This window comes from Labrus mixtus, chromosome 18 (genome assembly GCF_963584025.1).
Source record: "Labrus mixtus chromosome 18, fLabMix1.1, whole genome shotgun sequence".
Lineage (NCBI taxonomy): Eukaryota > Metazoa > Chordata > Actinopteri > Labriformes > Labridae > Labrus > Labrus mixtus.
The window spans coordinates 11,764,298-11,788,038 of NC_083629.1; the positions used below are offsets into that span (position 1 = coordinate 11,764,298).

A 23,741-nucleotide genomic window follows, 5' to 3' on the forward strand; every position below is an offset into this window, starting at 1 on the left:
AAACACAAAAACCTTTTATACACCTTGCATCTCTACAGTACCTGTAGAGATCTGTTCCCCTTCTGCATCTTAACCCCAGAACCACATAAGCAGTGGAGTCATTTCCTGCTAATGTGCCAACATTCGCATTGGAGACTGATAGTAGTTGTGCATCCTTCCCACATTCCTCCAGTAGGAGTGCCGGAAAGATGAGCTCGTATCCTTGTCGCTTATGGATACAGAAGCCAGAATCACCATCTCCTGTAGCGAGTCAGATTGCATGTCTTCATCCAGGAAACAGGGTGACAAAAAAGCCCTCCCCAGGAGACGTGTTCCCTCGAGCTTTGGGGTTACATCAGCGGCGAGGAGGTCGCGGCTGAGGTCAACGTTGACTGCGAGAGGTCGCCTGTAGATTGAAGTCATTGGAAAGAGGCCGCTGGGGCTGTCAGGAGATCAGGCAGACATGTAACTGTGTGTTTTTGTGCTTTCTCTGTGTGTGAACTTTCTGTGCAGGCGGCGCAGAGCGGCGGGCACAAGACTCTACTGTACGGACATGCCATCCTCCTGCGGCACTCCTTCAGCTCTATGGTAAGAGACACAATCGCAAACAAAGACAAAATCCACTGTCAGCAATTAAAAGCACGTGATGGAAGCTTTCTCCAAGAGGTCTATGTGTGTGACAGCTCTGCATCTGTGTGTGTGTTGACCACAGTACCTGGCCTGTTTGAAGACGTCGAGGTCACAGACAGATAAGCTGTCCTTTGATGTCGGCCTGCAGGAGGATTCAACAGGTACAGAAAAAAAACCTTTGACACAGTTTGCTTTCATCCGTCTCGTTTGCTCTGTCTTTCCCTGTCTGTCTGTGTTTTTGTTCCCTCTGTCTCTCGCTGCTGTCTCAAAACGCTTCTTCTCTTATCTCTTTCTTCGTCCGCTGTATTTATTTATGAGCAAAATTTCCATCTTTTTTTTCCCCCAGCTTTGCATTTAATAATCCCTGTGGAGTGATGTAGACACTCAGTGTGGGTTCTTTTATCAACGCTGATCATCTCTGTGCTGCATATTTAATAGTTATGTTTGGTTATTCTGCAACCTTGGTCTTTTTCTTATTTGCTTCTTTAATTTCCATCACGCAGCAGAAGATTGTTGCCATGGTGCATCCACACTTGTTTTTACTTCTGCCTCCTCTGCCTCTTTATTGCTACAAATAGTGGGTCGCAGCAGTGTAGCGCACGCTGTCAGGCTGTGAACACTTCATTAGTTTGCTCGAATTAAGGCATGGAGACGGCATGTTTATGTGTGTGTTTTGGGTTCTTTGAAGGTGAGGCCTGTTGGTGGACCATCCACCCGGCCTCGAAGCAGAGATCGGAAGGAGAGAAGGTGCGGATTGGTGACGACCTCATCCTGGTCAGCTTGTCCTCTGAGCGATACCTTGTAAGTTTAATGTTTGGAATTTGATCCTTGAAGCTGCTGTGTGAATGTGAATGTGAATGTGTGTGTGTGCAAATACAGAGGTCTTAGTAAAGAGAGCATCAACTCTGCTTCTCCTGATGTGACAAAATTTCAGATTATCCCAATCCGGTTACCACATGCTGCGCTCTCTACGTGACCTCTCTCCTGCAGGAGGCTTAGCGTTAAAAGTGACATGCTCTTCCCTCTTGGATGACTTCATCTCTACGAACAATTACATTACGCAAAATTCGATCTGCTCAAGAAATGACATCCTTACAATGATAATAATTTTGTTGCTGTCACAGCCTCATAGCATTTTGCCATGTTAACCCTGAGAAACATGTCCGCAGTGATCCATGAAGTTATGTGACAGCAGCCAGGTGGTCTTTAAACCCCCCCCCCCCCAACCCCTGGATGAATGGCCACAGCCAGATGACCGCTATCCCCTCACAGTGACCACCACAGTCAGCAACACAGTGGTATCTGGGGACAGCACCTAAAGGCTGTTTTTCAGAGTCTGACACACAGAAGCTGTGTGAAACATAGCCACACACATACACACATCAGTGCCCCTCCAGACGGTATAAATCCCCCAGACTCTGTAGGCAGCTGTCAGTTTTATGATTCCCTCAACACTCAGTGAAAAACTGACTTCTCCAGTATCACAGTGACAGTCTCCAACCTCGACTGCACCGTCTGAAAAGTCACATTATATCAAATGATGAATGTTTGTTTGTTATTAATCAGAAATTCAGATTCATTGATTCTCCAATTGAACGCGCATTTGTTTTAGCTCTCTGGTTATCCTCTGGAAATTTGTTTACAAATAGAAAACATTTATCCAAATCTTTCTCTGACATGTTCATTGCAATTTATTCTGGTAGAGTAGAAGGAAAAAGTTAGCTAGTGAAGCTGCTTACTTCTAATGACAAAAATCAAAATCACCTTTTCCTACCAGTGGTCTCGCAGCCCTTATAGTGCGATCGGTGTGGGTGTACAAAATGAGTGAATTCTCTGTGCAATCTTTCCTTCTTTCCCGCAGCATTTATCGATCTCCAATGGCAACATCCAGGTGGATGCTTCCTTCATGCAAACCCTGTGGAATGTCCATCCCATCTGCTCCGGTAGCAACATTGAAGAAGGTAAATACTCAAAACCCAAAACCCCAGAATGCATAACTTTGGTGCAATTTTTTTAGAAAGAAAGAAAACAACGCAGTAACAAAAGAGCAGGAGTTGGCGGTCAAAGAATGAGAATTGGTTTTAGGTTGCAGTTTTCCTGTATTACTCAAGAAAAGAAGTTCACGCACAGCCGAGGCAAAAGCAGCAGCAAAATTGAAACATAACATCTGAATCTTCTGTCCCTTCTCTTCCTACAGGCTACCTGTTGGGTGGTCATGTGATGCGGTTGTTCCACGGGCATGATGAGGTAGTAGCTATCCCGGGATCCGACCAGAGTGCAGAGCAGCAGAGGTGCGAAAACACAGCGAGTGTCGAGCAAAATATTCAAACTACACTGCAGCATCACAGGACATACTTGAGGCGGTGTTGTGTGGCACATGAGAAACTAACTGACCTGTGAGTTAGCTCCCACCTGAAGTCATAAAGAATTCCTCCGATCGATGTGACACCTTGGCTCTCCAGGGAGTCAAAATGGCTGCTGTGTTATTTTTAACTCCAGTGTAGCAGCGTGGCGCCAACACAGCTAAGACCTGCCGTGGAAAAATGGCACACACAGGAGTGAAGTGGGTCAATACAGCGGGCAAGGTCCATTCACACTCAGCCATGTGCCAGGAGATGTGTCTTCCTCCTTGGCACAAACACACGTACACACATGGTGTCTATTTTTAGAACAGAGCACAGCCGACGTAGGGGTGGGATTTATTTCCAGCTTTTCCTCCTACTGTTGTCCTTGAAATTCAGCGGATGGAGGGTGATTTTTTTTTTAGAGGTCTATAATTTGTCTGAGGCAGATCAAACACACTCCAAGCTGTCAGCAGGGGGAAGATGAGCGATTTCTTTTATCATTGGACCCAGTCACCCATATCTCTGATAGACAGTGTAGCTGTGGGTTATCAGGGCGCACATGTCTCCGTTTGAACGATGCGACGCTGTAGTCGGCAGAGTAAATACAAATCCCAAGCTTCAGTTTGTGTGTGTGTGTTGTCTGAGTCTGCCGCCCTCCCAGAGAATATCAGCGCGAAGGATGAGAGTGAAGAGGTGCTGTTCTCCTCAGCCAGGATGAATGACCTTGACAGCATCTGTCTCGGCTAGACATTTAAAGCACCCACAGTCAGAACGCCCACTCATTCTTTTTTCTTTTCAGGATAGTCAACTATGAGACAGGTAAAGCCGGCGCCAAGGCCAGGTCCTTGTGGAGGCTGGAACCACTCCGAATCAGGTGGGTTGTGTTTCAGACAATCAGCTCCAGTCTTTTCTGCTCCTTACTTCCTTCTATTATTTCCAATCCACCTGTTTCTTTGTATTCTGTTCTTCTATCGCTTTCTATTTCTCCTCTTTGCTTCATTCATCCTCTCCTTTCATATGCACTATGGCCCCTCCGTCTCTTTACTCATTCCCTCCCTCCTTCTTTGTCTTTGGGGCTTTTTCCCAGCCCCACAGGGATGCAGCCTTTTCAGTGTTTTCTATTTCACTCGTGTCAATTGTGATGTTTTGTCACATCTTCTGTGTGTTTGACCCTGGTTTGTTTTTTTGACTCCTCTGAACAGAAACAAAGTGCATAATTAGAGAGATGCACTCGGCTAATTATTCCACTGCATGGCACAGGGATAAATGACATCTGGCAGCAATTTTTAGATCGAGTCATTAGCAGATATTAAGGCTTCCAGGCCTCATAGAAGGAAACGTTTTTCTCCATGTTTGCTCCATTCTAACGTGTGATATCTGACCTTGACAGCTGGAGCGGGAGCCACATCCGCTGGGGGCAACCCTTTAGGCTGCGGCACCTGACCACAGGTCACTACTTGGCCCTGACGGAGGACAGGGGGTTGGTGCTGCAGGACAGGGAGCGGTCGGACACCGTTGCCACAGCCTTCTGCTTCAGAGCCTCCAAGGTTAGCTACAAACACTGATATACGAAGGCGACTAAATGGATGCTCCCGGCTCCCTGCTGGTCTTCAAGGTGACCTGTGTCACATGGGATAATACCACACACAGTCATTAAGCACTGCTGGAAGGCGTTCACATAGGACCACCTTTAAACCTTTACAAATGAAGCGCCCACACTCCCCTCGAACTGGAAAATCACCATTTGCTCAAGGACAATGGAAATTACAAGAATTATTGACGCAGTGAAAGCAACACCACCATCGAGGTTAATTTAGCTGAACGTTCAGACTCTGACTGAAGCCACCATTTAGCCTTACTATACATAACAGAGTTTCTAGATATGGTCAGTGATTGTAAGCCAGTTAGTGACCCTTCCAATGTGGATTTAAAGCTTTTATTATTCAATATAAATGAGGTCATTTATCAGTGCAGAGGGTTGATCTTAAGAGCTAAACAAATACAATCATCTCAGTGTGATGGATGGAGCCATGTATAGAAAAGCATCTGACATTTGGTTGTGCGGTTGATTAAGAACAAATCTGCATTAATGTGCACATGCTTTCATAGCGCATACTAATGTGTGTCACACTGACAGCTTTGACGTCTTCATTTTCTTCTCCTTCCTCCGTGCAGGAGAAGCTGGAGCAGAGCCCCAAGCGGGACATCGAGGGCATGGGGGTGGCCGAGATTAAATACGGGGACTCGCTCTGCTTTATCATGCACGTGGCCACGGGGCTGTGGCTCTCCTACCAGGCACCCGATGTCAAATCTGCCCGTCTGGGTCCCCTCAAGAGACGAGTGAGTGCAGACAAACACAAGCACACACACACACACACACACACACACACACACACACACACACACACACACACACACACACACACACACAGTTTTATCTTCAGACGACATCATATAGAGAAACAGGTAAATGTAATAAATGACAGATATTCCTCGGAACAGTTAATTACTTTGAGGGTAATGAGTTGATTGCGTTAAGATGATTGTCTATTAGTTTGTATCTCTTTCTCCACTAAATATAAACCTAGTCCCTGGGCTACTGAAGTGATAGACGTGTGTGTGTGTGAGTGTGGAGATGTGTCCTGCATGTTAACACAGCCAGATAGCCTGTAGAGTGAGCACCAGTGTTCCAGACATTGTTTCTTATTTTCACCTGGCTGCAAAACAAGTTTCCCCTCTGGGAAGAACAAAGTTGAAGTTGAAAGTTGATTGTGGCTTGATGAAAGCTCATGTACAGCGGATGAGAAGGGCAGGCGAGCTTCAATGACACAAAAAAACCCCAACATTTCCTTAAAAAGCAGGCTGCAAATTCAGGAATGATGTAAACTTTAAAAACATGTGCAAAAGTCAAAGGGGCGCTGGTGGCGCAGTGGTTAGTGCATGCGCCCTATATATGGAGGCTATAGTCTTCCAAGCGGGCGGCCCAGGTTCAAATCCAGCCTGTGGCTCCTTTCCCGCATGTCATTCCCCATTCTTTCTCCGTGATTTCTCACTCTGTCCACTGTCCTATTTCTCAATTAAAGGCACAAAAAGCCCAAAAATAAATCTTAAAAAATGTCACGCAAAGCCTCAAACAAATGCATTAACAGCAATCGTGCAGAAAATGACATGTCAAAAAACACACACATAGCCATTTGTAGCATTTGCAGCGCGTTTGCTCTTAATGTGGTTGTCTTGGCTTTTGCATCACGTTTATTCATTTACATGGTATTTCCATAATTTTATCTGTTTTTAGACTTTTGCCTGTGTTTCCAAATTTACATGGTATCTGAATTTGTAGCGTCTTCCTCTTCTTAAGAAAAAAGTTGCGTTGGTTACCCCTCTGTCGACCACTGTACTTATGATCTCTCCATGAAACGTTGCTTCTTCTTTCTTTTTTATTTTCTCCGTTTTCTTCTCTTTTAAAAAGAACATCCAAAGTTTATGTCTCACTGTCTTTCCCTTCCTGTCCTCTCAAGGCGTGCCTGCACTCTGAAGGTCACATGGACGACGGCTTGACCCTGCAGCGCTGTCAACACGAGGAATCCCGCGCCGCACGAATCATCCGCAACACCACATTACTCTTTAACAGCTTCATCAGGTTTGCAAAAATACATCAGTACTAATACTGCCATTCCTCAATAAGGAGGCAAAAATAAATGACATGATCGCTCAAATAACCCAATTAAACGGAATTAGCGTCCATGTTTGTCTTGAGCACTTTTAAAGGGCAATCCAAGAGTTATGTAAGAGCTACAATGATGTTTTTAGAGCATAATTAATAGCAATGATAAAACAAAAGAGTCCCTAAATGCACCATATCAACAAATTAGAGATGAAGCTGAACATTTTAAAGCCTTGTGGACTGTCACATGGTTCACACAATCGTGATGTAACGTCCCTCCGGATTGAGAGCGTACTCAGCAGAGAGTTCAGCTTCCGGGCTGTGAGTTTTGACTGAATGGGGTGCCAAAGCCCCAGACAGCTCACTCAGTGATCCACTCATGCGTTTCCAAAACAGCAAACATTGCGCTCTCATGGCTACGCAAGGCCAGCTTTAAAAAAAAAATAAAAATAAAAAAATAAAAATAAAACGTAGGTGGATGCATCCACTACCCTTATTTATTATCAAACGGCTTGCTGTCCCTCTGGGTCGGGCTCTGGGCCAACCACACTGGGCACATGTGAGAGTCTGTCTGCCTCCCCTGCGGCTGTGACAACACACATCTCCCCCCCGCATCCCTCCCATGCTTACGACAGGAGCTATTTTTAGCGCTCCAGCGGAAATCGGCACTTCAGCATGGATGAACCTGTGGGCTAAACATTATGTTAGTCATCACAGCCTCTCCTTAAGTCTGCTCAGCTGCCCTATTAGAGAATCTTCACCAGGTGGTTGTTGCGTTTGTGATGAATGGGAGTCATTTGAAACTAAAATGAACCAGAGCGTCACAAAATGAACCAGGACTGCTTTCTTTCTGAATGAGGATTTTTTTTTTTTTTTTTTGGTATTAACTGTGCTGTCTCTGCCTCCCCCCCCCCCACCACAGAGACCTGGATTGTTTGGGTGTTAAGAATAGAGCACTGGTTGCGCTGCCTGTCGAGGAGGTGCTCCAAACCCTCAATGACCTCATCGCGTATTTCCAGCTCCCTGATGCTGAGTTGGAGCACGAAGAGAGGCAGATCAAGCTGCGCTCCCTCAAGAATCGACAGAACCTTTTCAAACAAGAAGTGAGTTTCACCAAAGACGGAGGCAAATGAAGCATTTTAATAATTTTAATAAAAGCTGCTCTGCCAGTGCTGCATAACTCCACCCCCACCCCACACTCAATCCGAGTAAAGTTTCGACTTGTGATTGGGGGCAATTTTAGTAAGTGACTTCACGTATGAGAGAGCAGAGAGCTGTGGAAATTTTTTTGCAGAAGACAAAGTATAAAGGCTAAAGGAATTGATTCTTTGTGGTGTGTTTCAATGCCATCTTGTGTTTGGAGGCATTGCCTTTTGAGGCGTCAGCAGTTTTGGTGTTATAAGTTTCCCCGAGGCTGGCACCAGTGCACTGAAGCTTTCTGCGAAGCCTCTGGGACCTAAAATTGCTTTCATCAATTACAAAATGTCACTTGCCTCACTGAGTGAGCCTTTGATGTCAACTATTAGAAGTCCTCTTTACTGCAACAGGCTGCAGCAATGTGCACGGTCATACAAGCCAACCTACATGAGTGTAAATGAACTCAAGCAAAAACAAGTGTGTATCTGGTGGTGAAAATATGCATTCTTCATCTTTCCATCTTTCATTTTATTAACCTGGCTTTCTATGTTATTATACCCAAATAGCCCATATCTGTCCCGCCTCTAATATATTTCATGCAGAAGGTCAATTTGTCACTGCAGGCAGCTGACTCAGGAGTTTTCCCGGCATTATAAATCATCAGCAATTTCTGTTTTGTCTCTTAGCGCTCTCTATTTAGCATATCAGTTCACCATAGATATTCCTCCATAGAATACATCACCGTGACACAAGCACCACAGGGCCGTGTTCAGGACTGTCTCCTTACTGAAGTCTTTGGAAAGAGTTTACCAGATTAAGTTGTCAAACTAATTTGAGCTTGTTATGAATGTGTTTGAAGGTGAATTTGCTAATATAGCGGTATGGAGTTAAATTGAGTTGCTGAGTTGTATCATCGGGTATTTCTTAGGGCATGCTGATTCTGGTGTCCAACTGCATCGACCGCCTGAACGTCTACAACAGTGCTGCACACTTTGGCGAGTGTGCCGGATCAGAGGCAGGAGCGGCCTGGAAAGACATCCTGAACCTGCTGTACGAGCTGCTGGGTAAGACGCTGTTTCAACACACACTCACACGGACACACATGTTGATGAACACACACACACACGCACACACACACACACACACTTTTACAGTGTAATCCTAAAACATAGAGGAATGTTTCTGTTTGAAAATGAAATGGGGGTTGAAATTTAACGAGACATGAAGTAGCTCATCATTAAGAGCTGAATTCTAAAGTTGCAAGATTTCAGACAGCTTTACATGTAAACAGAAACACACCACAAAAAGCACAATTAATACAACCACTAATACACACACTTGATCCCCTCCCTGCCTTTCACACACAAACACACACATTTTTGGCTGTTTCCTATTGGGCAGATGTCTTTTTTTTTTCCGGGCAGATGACTGTCACTTCTCATCACTCCATGTTTTTTTTCTTTTTTTTTTTACTTGAGCTGTGCTTATTGCTCTTCATGCTCCTAAAGCATAGTGTCATCATTCCTCCCTTTGCAATATCATTTTAACCTTTCGCTCGGCTACCATATGCTCTGTCAGATATGAACACATCTCACTGAGAGGATCTGTCAAGGAGAATGTATACTTTTTTTTTTTTTTTTTTGTTAACTTTCCCTCTCTGTCTGCAATCCTGCTGCCCTCTCCTCTCTGCTGTATCTGCTGAATAAAATGTTTGTTGTGATGTAAGAGATTGCATTCGGGAGCTGAAAATTGTGCGATTTTCTTCCTGTCATACTCCATATGTAAAGGTTATCTCTCATTCTACCCCCTCCCATTGAAGCCCCTCTGCCCTCCAAGTTTCTCCTTCACACTCTCTTATTTACACTGATTTCACCTCCTGGCTTATATTAGCGTTCCACACACGTCTCTCTCTCCTCCCTCGTTCCCGCCTCCACCCACCTGCTCCTGCTCCTGCGCAGCGCTAAGTGGATTTAGGATTCCTCCCTCCTTTCATCCCCGTCTTGTCGCTGTTTTTTGACCCTGTCTTTTTTTCTTTTTTTTTTGCTAGGACATATGTGGGTGTGTTTATGTCTTTGCTCATCCCCTCCTTCAATCTTTAGGCATCTTTTGAATTAATATGAATCAGTGTGTCCAGGCAGAACCTCTTTCCTCACTTTGCTACATGTGTGCACATAAGGTGTATTTGACATTTTGTACCTGAGGGGATCCATCGCACCATTCTGAACAAAACAGATTATTATTATTAACACTGTTTTTTTCTCTGATCTGCAGCTGCGTTGATAAGAGGGAACAGAAATAACTGCACCCAGTTTTCTAACAACTTGGACTGGCTGGTTAGCAAGCTGGAGAGACTGGAGTCTTCTTCAGGTGTGCTCATTATCATCCTCACACATATACACATATAAAACAATCTCTCCGTCAAAGAGACATTTAGGTCCTTTAATGGCTTTCCTCAACAGTCTATGATCTGTAAAAGATGCAAAAAGACAACTGTGCTTGCTTTAACATTGTATGTATCAAATGTACAGTATGGTAACCATTCTAGCAGCAGCACTCTCTGTTGATCTGTACAGGACTGGATGTCTCTTTGACGAGTGTCCCCAGTGTGCGCGTCTTTTTTTTTTTTTTTTTCTCTTCGATGGGTGTTAACTAATTTATGAATCTGTGCAGGCATCCTGGAAGTTCTGCACTGCATTTTAATTGAGAGCCCCGAGGCCCTGAACATCATCCAGAGAGGACACATCAAGTCAATCATATCGCTGCTCTACAAGCATGGACGCAACCACAAGGTGAGCAGCCAGGATACCTGAGCTCATGAGTGGCACTATCTGTACTTTGATATAAGATAATGACTCATATGGGCTCCTTTTTGTGTTTGAAAGAAATTCACATGCAAGGAAAAAATGACGAGTCAAAGGGCGGACGGTCCATGATATCTGTGAAAAGAAACCATGCAGTAAACATTAAGTGCAATGAGCGTAGACTTCAAAACAGTCATAAACCAAACAAAAACTTTTTTTTTCACACATTTTTGATGACATCATATAAAGGTACACACTTATACACTTGGATACTCATACAAATGGGGCGGGGGGGGGGGGGGTCTCCACAAATGATCCAGAGGAACCTACCAGGGCGAGCTCAGGACCTCTTAGCAATGTATGTGGTTAGTAACTTACATGGGTGGGACATAGGATGAAAAAACAAAACAATCCTATATTAATATCTAATACAAATGCTGTTGAAATTAGTCCTAATGTTACATAAACGGGGCCCCAAGATTCTCCCCAATAATTTTGACATTTTAATGATTAGTGTTCAATTTCTCCTTGTGTTAAAAAAACCAAACAATTCATGCAGCCAGTTTCTGAAGCACAGTGGAGTTTGTCTTTCACACTTCGAGAATATGTTTTAGCTAGTATTATGCCCAACAACAGAGCGGTTTGAATGTGTGAAGGGAGAAGTGAAGAGTCCTCTCAGGATCCAAAAAGAGCCATGTGTCTGTCAGAAGAGACAGTTCTTTGAAACAACCCAGAAACAAAAGAAAAAGAGGATTGACCAGAACTGACAGTCCCAAAATACATGCACCTAATGTCAATATCATTTGATTTACAATGATGACAAATTAGACACACAGAGGGGTAACATTAATGTAAAAGACTTAAGGATAATGAAAAGTTGAACCACTTTCATCTGAAATAACCGATGTCTGCTATTTATTGAACAACCATGTATATGAGAGAGTGGAGTCCTCCATCGTTTATCAGGCAACACAGCATTGATTTGCCTTTCCCAAGCCTTCTTCATACAGTTGATCGATACAGAATCCCCTTCATCTGAAAAATACATCATTCTGAAGGTACATTTGATACATATTTGCTGACTTGCTGAGTAGAAGATAAAAATGTATATATCCTTAACATGTTCATAAGTTACATCCATAGCTGGAGCCAGAAGCCAATTAGCTTAGCATAAATCATGGTAAGAGAGGGAAACTGTTTGCCCGGCTCCGTATGTAACAAAACTTTCTAAAAGTACTTGCTGCAATTTTTGTGAAAACTTCCAGGAGTCTCCACTAGTTGCCTGGCAACAGCATCTGGCTAAGTGGCTCCTGTTTGAATGGCAATTTGTCATTTATCCACTTTGGTTTTTATAAGGATTGAGCTATTAAAGATATTAAAATGTGTTTAGCGAGCTTTAGAGATATTGGTAGGTTGATTTTTTTCAAATTATTTTGGGAGCATTTCTTTGGTTTATGCTAACGTAAGCTAAACAGTGGCTACCTCTATGTGAGTATCACTTTTCTCAGTTAACTATAGACATGAACGTACATAGCCTAAGTGTTAGAGATGCACAAAAAATAACAAAAGAAACATATATTCAAGCAGAAACACCCCCACAGCAATCTGGAAGTGAAAGGAACTCAACTGAAAGTGTCTCATTCTGTTGCAGTCATCTCCAGCTCTCTTCTCATTAGGCTCACCAAAATGCTTCACTGGGTGCACATTCATTTCCATAACAGTTCCCTTTGGGCTTCTTTGTCAACACTTCCTCTGTTGAGCTACTAATTCATCGTGTTTACCTTCTACCAGCATACAAACTTCCTTCTTTGACAAAAAAAAGGGGTTCCTGCGGGTTTGGCTACAGTGTTGTCCCCATCATGAATCAATCAGTTTAACAGTGAAAGCAGATTAGGAGTGGGCAGTCAGCTGGACCAGGTCATAAATCAGCCTGAATGTATCATTTGCTATGGAAGCAGGAGAAAAAAGGGCCGACCATAAAGCACGGCTCCTCTGGAATGTCACCTTTGGCAAAGCTTCCTGGCCCATTTAATTCCGCTGCTTTTTGGAGCATCAAAGGGGTTTTATTGGACATATTTTGCCCCCAATAAGCATCTTTGTGTAATTATGCAGTGATTGCATGAAAGAGTCTGTCCCTCGAGCATCAACCTAGACAAAGATAATAAGTCATTACTGGAAGGTATGTGGATCCATATTCAGGGTTTAATAGGGACAATGAGGTGGATGTGTAATCAGTTGTTGGAGACTTGTCATCACATCTCGTTTTCTACATGTAGTTTCTAGTTTTCACCGCTGTCACCTTCTCTTTCTCCTTTAGATTCTGGATGTGCTCTGCTCGCTCTGTGTGTGTAACGGTGTAGCTGTGAGAACCAATCAGAACCTGATCTGTGATCACTTGCTACCAAAGAGAGACCTACTGCTGCAAACCCAGCTGGTCAACGATGTCCAGAGGTCAGAAAGACCCTCATTAGACTCTCAGGACATTTTATGTTTTTTTTTCACATTAATGCTCTTGTGAGGAACGTACTTGTTGAGTCAAATTCCTTGTGGACAAAACAGTAAAGCTTATCCCTCTGCTGATCATATCCTGGACATGTGTTAGTCGTGTTTACTGACAAAATAACTCATGCTGATGTCTTTAAAAAACTATGATTTCTTTCTGTGAAAATTATAAATAATTCGGCAAGGAGAAACATCATCCTGCTTTTGTCCACAACAGTTGTCAAAATTGACCTAGCCCATAAGTACTATGCTAGCTAACATTAGCTATGTCAGCTAGTTAGCTGTTAGCTTATTAATACATTCTAAGTGATTTTGATAATAATTTAATGTAGTTATTTGTAAATCTTTTCTAAAAACTAGTCTTGGTTGTAACTTAAAAGCAGCTACTGTAGCAGTAACATACCTCAGAGTGCCATCAGCTCCTCTGTAGAAAAGTGTGCATGGTACATAGGTCTACATGTCCTAAGAGCAGAGAATAAACAAATCACAACTGAATATAAGAATATCTGACATCTTCATATGAATGATAACTAATGATTTCATGTCCTACTTCGTTGTTAGTATGAGACCCAACATCTTCCTGGGGGTGAGCGAGGGCTCGGCTCAGTATAAGAAGTGGTACTTTGAGCTTATGATCGACCAGGTGGACCACTTTGTAACCAGCGAGCCGACGCACCTGAGAGTGGGCTGGGCCAACACTAAAGGCTATGCTCCCTACCCCGGAGGAGGAGAAGGGTGGGGGGGCAACGGAGTGGGCGATGACCTCTACTCGTTTGGTTTTGATGGGCTACACCTCTGGTCAGGTTAGTTTGAGGAGAAAAAAAAAAAGTCAGTGTTTGTGTGTGTTACCTGGCTCATTTCATATTAAGCTAATGTAATAAAGATAAGTGGTAACCCTGGGCTATAGCCAGGTTGTGTCTAGACAGAATCAGCACCCAGCAGGCACCAGCTCCTTGCCCAGAATGTGTGTGTTTGTGTGTACAAATTTGTGTTTTCGATCCTATGTGTTAGAGAAATTATCTCCTCACTCACAGGCTCATATTTCACAGAGCTCTATGTGTGTGTTTTTCTGGCTTAGGTCGTGTCCCACGGACTGTTGCGTCCATGAACCAGCACGTCCTGACTTCCGAGGACGTGGTGAGCTGTTGTCTGGACCTTGGAGCTCCCAGCATCTCTTTCAGGATTAACGGACAGCCGGTCCAGGGCATGTTTGAAAACTTCAACCCAGACGGGCTCTTCTTCCCCGTCGTCAGCTTCTCCGCAGGGGTCAAGTGAGTGTTGATTTGTTACTACTCTGTGTTGTCTGAGAGAAAATTCCTTCGTGTTGTATGAGCGAGCACAGAAAGATGAGACAGCCATATTTAATAAACACACATATATGCTGAACACCTACACAAACACGGTCGGCATGAAATCAATCTAATCCGCCTCCTCATTCTGGTCCAAATTCATTTATCCTCAAGGCCCTGGGATTGGACACAGGTGAAATAGGCTGGCTTTTTACTTTGCTCTGTTGCCATGGTGACCGCAGATAGTGTGATTGACAAGACTTCAAAATGGAATTTCAAGCTCCAGCAGCTTTTCCATGATTTCATGATTGACTCCGACTTTGTAGAGCAAAGCTGCGTTTTGCATTAACAGCTTTTACTTTTTGAAGCCCAGAGACACTCGACGCAGGAGTCTGATTTTATTCAGTCATGTTTGCTCTTTGAAAGTGTATTCAGCCTTCATTTCCTGATGAGAATGAATTCTCGAAAAGCACTGTCATACCTGATGGGCTATGAGAACTGTAGTGGGAGCTGGGAGCAATAAGTGATTCAAGAAATGTTATTTTTTAAAGGAGTCAGGGTGAACTCAAAAGTGTGAAAGCAACGTGTAATTTTCTATCAAATATATTCTTCTGTAGCTGTGAGAACTGAGGCAAGCTAAATGCTAATGTGCCCACAATAACAATGCTAATGGACTGATGCTAACCATGTATATTGTTTGATTGTTTCTCAGGCTAGTGTAGCAAATTTATATTTGCAGGAGGTTGTTGAAAGTTATTAGTATAATCTACCGATCAGACCATGAGCCAATAAACTTTTTCCTTTTTCACCGTGTCCTAACAGCACACAAGCTTTATATATAGCGCCACATCGCGCATGATCGTATGCTGGCTGTCCACACAACATCCGTTAAATATATAATTCTTATCTCTGTGAATTTTAGTTGTTGACTCAAAAGCCAACACTCAGAGGCTTGGCATTAGTCGGCTCGCGGTGCACCATAAAAAAAGGTTTTCTCTGGTAGGCTATTGCTGACACAAGTCAAAGCAGGGCAGGGTCGAGGGGGAAAAAGGTAGCACCGCTTAGAGCTGCTTCGAGCTAGTTCACTTGCTAGCAGTTGGGACACTCCAATAGGAAACAATAGAATCAGGCTGATTTGTCGCTGACACTCGTTCTAATCACAAATGCTGTTAGGACAGGCTGTTATAAGAGTCTTTTGGAACTGAAACATATGATACAGGCTTATCAAAAGAGTCTATATAAACTCTCTGAATTCCAAAAACCTTTGATTTCCAAGGTGTTGGAATGAGTATATAAAACTGCTTAGCGTTAAGTCCCTATTTCTTAAAGGGATAGTTTTTTTTTTTAAAGTGGAGTACTGTTAGCGTAGTAGCCACAAGAGTGGCCAGTCAGCTCTAAAAGTGTGGCATTTTCCAATTAAAACAGTCTTTCATGTAAATGGCTGAGAAATGTTGGTGAATAGTTGCACTTTAAGCTTTCCATACACTTCTTCTGTTCTTAAAGTTCCCCTGCAGTGCCATCTCTGTCCCTGTAAATTCCGCCTTTCACTCAGAGGATGTGTTAACCGTGATTCTTCTATGGTACAGATGTGGAGTCCAGATGCTTCTTTCTAAAATTCAAGAGTTGAAATTAAAAATATATTTCATTATTTTATCATAAGCTTTGTTGTAAGTAGTCCAGAAAATGTAAAATACCTAAACCCAAGATACAAGACGGGTACTGTGTGTTTAATCATGTCATTCAGTTAACAATATGCAATCAAACAGAGTGACCCCGTGTGAAGACTGTCATTTGGGTTTCGACACCTCACAGCTTGTTCTCGAATCTGACCCACTGAACAGGGTGAACATCCCAGTGGATTTAAACTTGCCAGAAGATGACAGCCACACACATCTTGACTTCTCAATAATTGAGGGCTGCAGTCAGAACAGGCCCGTGTTGCGTCATCACTACTACTTGAGCAGCTATTTTGGGCTGCCTCAGGAGAGCCTCTTCACAGTGATGGCCTGAGACGGGTTTTTTTTATTTTATTTCAGTCTCAGAACTAAACTTGTCCCTGTTAGTGCAGAGGCTGGAACTGATTGAAGAGGCGGAAAAGCAAGTTACTCTTGGCTGCATGGATGCTTTCAAATTGACTGTCTGCTTCACTCATTAATAACTGTCTGATTATCACTCATGATCAAATAAACTGTTTATATTTACACACACTTAATTAACCTTTTCTCCAAGGTCTTATGTGCTTAGAATAACATTATAAGCCAACTCATAATCAACACTTTGTCTGTTCAGAGTGCGTTTCCTGTTGGGCGGTCGGCATGGCGACTTTAAGTTCCTGCCTCCATCCAGTTACGCTCCTTGTTACGAAGCTCTGCTGCCCAAAGAGAAGATGAAGGTGGAGCCAGTGAAGGAGTACAAAAGGGATGTGAATGGAGTCAGAGATCTGCTGGGTACCGCACAGTTTTTATCGCAGGCGTCCTTCATCCCAACACCTGTTGAAACCAGCCAGGTAAACAAACAGGAGGAGAATAGAGAGCTGACTCCTAACACTACTGTAGGTTGTTGATAACCTTCTGACTGACTTTTTCATGCCTGCTTCCTCAGATTGTTATGCCACATCATTTAGAAAAAGTCAGAGACAAGCTGGCTGAAAACATCCATGAACTGTGGGGCATGAATAAAATTGAGCTTGGCTGGTCGTACGGCAAGGTGAGAAATGTGCTCAATTTCTCTTTCCTTATTAGACGATACAAAAAAAATAAATCAAAAAGCATAATCCATACATTTTGCCATTTTTGTAGAGAGATAAACATCGTAGTTAACACACTGTGTGAAGAGATCTGAGTTAAAAGCAGCTTGAAATGCGTTAGTTGTTAGCAGTATTCAAATTTAACCATCCAAAGCCTGTACGTCATCTTGCTTTCTCTTTTATAATTTGCGGTTCACACCAAAAAGAGGGTAAGTGGAAAGAACACTCTCATTTCTCCATGTTTGAAGCTTTTCATGCCATTCAATTAGATGCTTCATTCTAGGCTGTTTGTAGGTAGCGGAGTCATTGTGTCTGTGTCTTTGATATATGTCATGAATTACAAAGTATTGTTTCGTTAAAGGGCAGAGCAGCGTGTTTGAGCAATAAAAGTGTGGCAATAAACCAGGTGGAAAGCATGCGTTTTAATAGTCTGCGTTTAGTTTTTTCTGCTTTTAAAGGACATTTAACTGAGCCATTTTTTAAAGAACTCCAGTAGTAGCCTGACATTTTGGGGAAAAAGCTTGCTGATTTTCTTTCAGAGAGTTCTAAGAGAAGATCATTAACACTCTCTTAGCTTAGCTTCGTTTACCTCAGAGACTTGAAGCAGTGAAAAATAGCTATCCTGGCCCTTTTCATAGGTTGAAAATATCATATTATATTGCGATAATCATTTATGTTGTGATAATTATTGTTATTGTTTTATCCCCCAGGCCTACTCACACATATAAATCTTTCATCTGTATGTTTTATTTACATAGAATTTCCCCCGGAGATAAAGTATATCTGATTCAGATTACACCTTCTGTTATATGTTAAGAAACACGGCTCATTAGACCTTTTTTTCCCCCTTGCAAACATCTGGTTTATTGCACGCTGCATTAGCTAAAGGATGACACAAACATGACTGTTTTGCCCTTAAAGGAACAGATTACATAGCAAACACTTTGGAACGCAGCTCTTATGTCTATAATACAAACATTTGTATCTAAGATTTTACGACTGCAAACTGCTGAACTTTATGCCGAGCCGTAATTTTAATTGTTTAAAAGTTTTCCCTGATTGAACTCAGGGAGTCAAAGGCTCTTTCACTGTGTCATATTTAGCCGCTGGGTACATTTTCAGACAGCAGCTCGTTTTGTGCTGTTTTTATTGTTATTTATTGTTATCAATTACAGCAGCATTCAAAGTAGGTGTCATTTAGGAAAAAAAAGGATAAGCACAGCAATATTTGTTCTGGATAAGTCGATGCATAAAAATATCTTTTTTATTTATTTGCTGTGTGTTCCACAAATGTAAATCCGTATGACGAGGAACTGCCAGAGAAATAGATTTCCTGTAGAGTTCTTGTACTATTCACAAAAGAGCTGGCTTGTGTTCATTGAACCTACACACACAACACACACAACACACACACACACACACACACACACACACACACACACACACACACACACACACACACACACACACACACACACACACACACACACACACACACACACAGCTGCATATCAGTACACAGCCCCTGCATGTTTTCTTGGTAAACATCCCCCATTGCCATGCCGCCCTCCCCTGAGCAGCATAGCCAAAGGGATTATTTGGCCTAAGGTGCAGCCTCGAGAGAGGAGTCACACCTCTCACTTGGTATTCCTGTTGTGCACCTTTCCGTCTCACCCAAGAAAACATGCTCCCTTTTTCCTCTTTCATAACATGTTCACTAGAGTAGACTGTCTTATCACTGCAGCCTGTATTTACAGCACACCCCCCCCCCCCCCTCGATGGGGCACAATGACACTGATTTACAAGGCTGTGTATTTCATACTGCATTATATTTAGTCAACTTTCCCACTTTGCATACAGTATAACACTGTTGTGGAGCAAAGTTGCGGGCAACAAAGGAAAGTTGAAATATTGTTCCTGTGGCTCTTCTTTCTTCTTTCTAGATAAGGGATGATAATAAGCGGCAGCACCCCTGCCTGGTCGATTTCTCCAAGCTGCCAGAAACTGAAAAGAACTACAACCTGCAGATGTCAACAGAAACTCTTAAGTAGGTTTCAGTGCTTTGGGATTATTTTCTCCACGATGCTGTAGTTTTTTGAAAAGAAGAAGAAAGGGAGCTTGTGTGACTGAGCCCAGAGGAGACACAGACGGATTCACTACAAAGAAAATTGACAAGAAAAGATTGGTTTTGTTGTGTTTGTTGTAGCCTATAAGAGCATTAGTAAGGCCCATATGTTTTACTTACACAGAAGAACAGTAAGAACTAACATGTGAACCCACAGTATGGTTGATACAGATATAATGATATTAGTATACTTTATATCACCGCATATTTCTGTATCGTTCAGTGCATTTGTTGTGAAAAGCATCAGTTAAAATTACTAATGCATGAGTCCAAAGCTGGAAAATTTAAATATGAATGCACTATCAATCCATTATCTATACCTCTTTTCCCATTTGGGGTTGTGAGGGGGAGCCGATCCCCGCTGTCACTGGGCTAGAGGCGGGGTACACCCTGGACTGGTCGCCAGTCAATCACAGGGCTGACTCGAGAAAGACAACCAGCAACACTCATATTCACACCTACTGGAATTTAGAATCACCAATTAACCTAAGGAGCATGTCTGTGGGAGGAGGGCGGAGTACCCGGAGAGAACCCATGCATGCACGGGGAGGCGAACATGAGAACCGTTCAGTCGGCCTTACACATATCTCTTTTTATCGGCATTAGCGGTAATTAGTAATCAGTAAAACGTTTATTATGAAAATACATAAAATAATTAACCAGATAGTTTTAACCTCCTTAAACAAGATGTACATTTCTGTTGCCGAAGCCAAGCAGTAAAAAAGGTTCCCTTCCTCACCTTTGAGTTTGAATCAGTGAAAATGTTGTTGAAATCTAATCCCAAAAGAGGACACACCAAAAGCTCCTGTCTAAATAAAGGAGTACAAACTTGTGAAGAAAAGACATGCCCCTGAGTTCTTGGTTAACAATTTTCCTTTTCATATGCTGCTCAAACCAAGTTCATTTCTTCTTCTCGTCAGAACTCATCACAATGTTCTCTTGTTTATTAAAAAGTCTTTATAATGGCTTTACGTCACTGCTTTGTTTAAATGGTAGAGGACAGAGTGGAGGTCTGCTGTGATTAATCTTGATGGGAGGGTGTAACAGAAACATCTGTGTGACGCTGATGTCTCTCTGAGTGACATCAATCTTGTTTTTTTTCTGCCACTTTGTCCTCTCAGAAGGTGTGAAAAAAATGTGTCAAAGGCACTTCACAGCCGACGTTTTCCTCTGGATATTCTTGGCCTGGTTTCTCCTAATGGATCAGGACATGCACAATTTAACCTAGCACTGCTCCATTTGAACACACAAAAACCCTTCTGTTACATGTACTGTCCAATCAACTATAATGACACTGTGAGGAAGACATGCTGTCTATTTTTTATACTCATTTGTGTGTTGTTTTCCTCGTACAGGACCCTGCTGGCACTGGGATGTCGGGTAGTTCAGGTCAATCCAAATGCTGAGAGCTCCCTCAAAAAAATCAAACTCCCCAAAAAGTAAGTGTGCATGCAGACGTTTCATTAGAACAAACATACTAGTTTAAAAGTAGTTAATTTCACACTGTTTGTTGGAAAGCTGTCTGATGGAAATCCAGTCTTAACAAACAGGATGTACAGTAAAGAGTTATATTAAGCTACAGATCTACATTACTGGTAGATTAACCCTTTACTTCTTGCATAACAGAAATAACTTTTTTTCTCTTTATCTGAAGCTTCATGATGTCCAATGGTTACAAGCCGTGTCCTCTGGACCTGTCTGATATCAAACTGACTCCCAGTCAGGAGCTGCTGGTGGACAAACTGGCAGAGAATGCACACAATGTGTGGGCCAAGGACCGCATCAAACAGGGCTGGACCTATGGCATTCAGCAGGTAGACAGAATGTGTTCATGTATGGTATGCTGGGCGTAAAACAATTAATTTGTTGCAAAAAAAACTCCAAAAGTGCCTGGCATTCTTAACTTAACTTCTCAAAAAAAAATTAGGCAAAAAAACGTAGTTTTTCTATGATACAGAGAAAAAGAAGCGATGTGTTCTTTCTTTGTTTCCAACTTTCCTCTTGTATTTTTCATATGCTCACTTTCTCCTTCATGCTTCATTAATGCACCTCCTCATACAGTCGATACTCTTCCTGTGCACATGTGGCAGTGACAGTTTGTTTGGCCTGACATTTCTTAGCTATATGCCTTCAGTCAATATGCAGCAAGACGTTCTGCACTAAAGGGCAACACGACAAAGAACATATTGTACGGAACACACTGGATACACAATGTCTCTTTACATCAGTTGAAAGAACAAGTTGTAAAACTGCGCACTCTGACTGTTATATATATATATATCGGTACTGATGCCTTGTCTGTGCATTATGAGATTAATCCTGTAAAGACGGGACAAGTCATAGATAGTCGAGAGGTGGATAGATTTATAAAAGAATGGATGTTTTTATGGTTTTTGTTTTCGAGACATTGATGGAAGAACTTTGATGCATCCTGCAAAATTGTAACAAATCTTCCTTCATAAAGTGAGTCGAGGCTTATTTATTTGGCCCAGTTTTGCTTAAATTGTGTAGGGGACATTTTTATATAAATGTTGATCTGTGAACATATGTATGGGTCGAGATAAGCAAAGGTAAAAGTTGTGAACATAGACTATAAAACAGGGACGTTGTCTCTGTGATGTCACCCGTTTGTTTGTAAAGAGGGGTTATGAAGCCCAATGATGTGGATTCCAACCAATCGAGCAGTCAAGCAGGTGGAGTTGAGGAGGGCTGAATGAATATCTTTGTTGCTGATTTAAACCCATCTAGCTTGTCTGGCTAGCTAAAAAAAACCCACCAACATAGCTAACAGTTTGAGTTCAGTAACGGCCACCATCATTGCAAACAACAGCTACATGTATGAGAGTGGAAAAGATGTTCAAGGGAAGCGCAGCAAAATCTATGGCTGACTTGCAACGTGTTGACAAAATGGCTCTTACTACAGACTTGTGGAATGCTCTCACCACAAAGTGATATGTAACAATCACTTTTCATTTCATTCAGTCCATGGATTTGAACACCACTGTCCTATCTCTGGTCAATTAGACAAAATGATATGTTTGATTGTGTTTTGTTTGATAATAAATGATGCTTCAGTTATTGAAGTCGATATCTCTGTGAATGCTTCATCAAAAGTGTGCGTCTGTAACGCCTCCTCATCAGGTGGCTAAAGTAAGGACTGTGGTTAGCTATTTCACTCATGGACCGGCTGTCTTTTGCACTTCAGCTTTGGCTTAATATTTCAACAGGGGAGGTTGCCTTCTTTGTTGTGAAATCACCAATTGATTAAGTAAACTTTTTTTCTATTTGTCCTTGCACTGCAGTTTAAAACATTACACATAAAGTTACACCTGGACGCAGTGTGCACAAGTACACACTTGCAGAGCATGAGGTGTAGTTGATAACATGAGCTCTACAGGTAACCGACCAGCATTTTGGGACAATGCCACATGGTTGTGAATTATGCCTCGTAGAAATGTCAGGGGAAGCTGTTATGTCAAACCAAATTAACAGCCTTTGATCTCACATAACCAGCACACGATTTCAAATTAAGCTCCACAAATGAGCTTAAGTGGTATTAATAAGTATACTGCTACGGGAAATGACACAGTGACGATGGAGGAAGTAATAGTCAGCCTTAGTCCAATAGAATTTAAATAGCCAATTAACATCTCAATTACAGAGACCGACAGCACAGTTATTACAAACACAACAGTTCCGCATTGAAATGGCTTGATTAAGCCGGCTTACAATTTAGAGAAAACCGGAGATGGTTTCAGCATGTTTACTGCAAAGGGGCTTCATAAAATGTTCTCTGGCCGCCTCTCCTCCCTGCAGGATCTAAAAAGTAAACGTAACCCTCGTCTGGTTCCCTACGTGCTACTCGACGAGAGGACCAAGAAGTCAAACAGGGACAGCCTGCGGGAGGCTATTCGCACTCTGATTGGCTACGGATATAACATTGAGCCCTCGGACCAGGAAGGTGGTGAGTACGAAACGCACGGACATTAAAAATTATAGAGATAATAATTTAATATTTGTTACAAAAAAATGGGGGAAACACTTCTTGAAAAGTGTGACATATTTTAATGAAGAAAAGGGATTCTGTACTAAACCTCCCTGTAGGCAGCTGTGCAGAGGAATGATGGTATTAAGTGATTGTATTCAATCTCGCCCCAGTGACTTTTTGTCTTGTTGGAGGGGTTTTAATGGTTTTGATCAACAGTCTACATACTGATGTGTTTGCTGTCCCTTCCATCCATTAGGACAAGTGGTCGAGCGGCTCAGCATTGACAAGATCCGCTTTTTCAGAGTGGAGAGGACATATGCCGTGAAGACCGGGAAATGGTACTTTGAATTTGAGGCCGTGACTGGGGGGGACATGAGAGTGGGCTGGGCCAGGCCTGGATGTAAGCCGGATGTGGAGCTCGGCACGGATGAGCTTGCTTTTGTGTTTGATGGATACAGGGTAAGCTGTTTACCAAACCTTAAATCTAGATTTATTTTTCAACTCAATGTGAGTGTGCTGTTTACCCTTTACCTTT

The 23,741-nt window shown here is 42.4% G+C and overlaps 1 protein-coding gene across 1 annotated transcript in view; it reads left to right on the forward strand.

Moving 5' to 3' along the window:
- Positions 1–23,741, forward strand: part of LOC132993077 (ryanodine receptor 3-like) — a 110,070-nt gene that overhangs the window by 31,379 nt on the left and 54,950 nt on the right. Inside the window, exons 6-29 of the mRNA XM_061062727.1 lie at positions 493–567; positions 692–770; positions 1,298–1,410; positions 2,471–2,570; positions 2,807–2,900; positions 3,754–3,828; positions 4,345–4,501; positions 5,130–5,294; positions 6,473–6,594; positions 7,541–7,721; positions 8,684–8,819; positions 10,027–10,122; positions 10,426–10,544; positions 12,874–13,007; positions 13,620–13,861; positions 14,137–14,329; positions 16,637–16,853; positions 16,949–17,053; positions 17,300–17,302; positions 19,037–19,140; positions 20,574–20,657; positions 20,873–21,032; positions 23,035–23,182; positions 23,463–23,665. Of these exons, the coding sequence (XP_060918710.1) occupies positions 493–567; positions 692–770; positions 1,298–1,410; positions 2,471–2,570; positions 2,807–2,900; positions 3,754–3,828; positions 4,345–4,501; positions 5,130–5,294; positions 6,473–6,594; positions 7,541–7,721; positions 8,684–8,819; positions 10,027–10,122; positions 10,426–10,544; positions 12,874–13,007; positions 13,620–13,861; positions 14,137–14,329; positions 16,637–16,853; positions 16,949–17,053; positions 17,300–17,302; positions 19,037–19,140; positions 20,574–20,657; positions 20,873–21,032; positions 23,035–23,182; positions 23,463–23,665 (3,105 nt within the window). The remainder of the gene's footprint in view (positions 1–492; positions 568–691; positions 771–1,297; positions 1,411–2,470; positions 2,571–2,806; positions 2,901–3,753; positions 3,829–4,344; positions 4,502–5,129; positions 5,295–6,472; positions 6,595–7,540; positions 7,722–8,683; positions 8,820–10,026; positions 10,123–10,425; positions 10,545–12,873; positions 13,008–13,619; positions 13,862–14,136; positions 14,330–16,636; positions 16,854–16,948; positions 17,054–17,299; positions 17,303–19,036; positions 19,141–20,573; positions 20,658–20,872; positions 21,033–23,034; positions 23,183–23,462; positions 23,666–23,741) is intronic.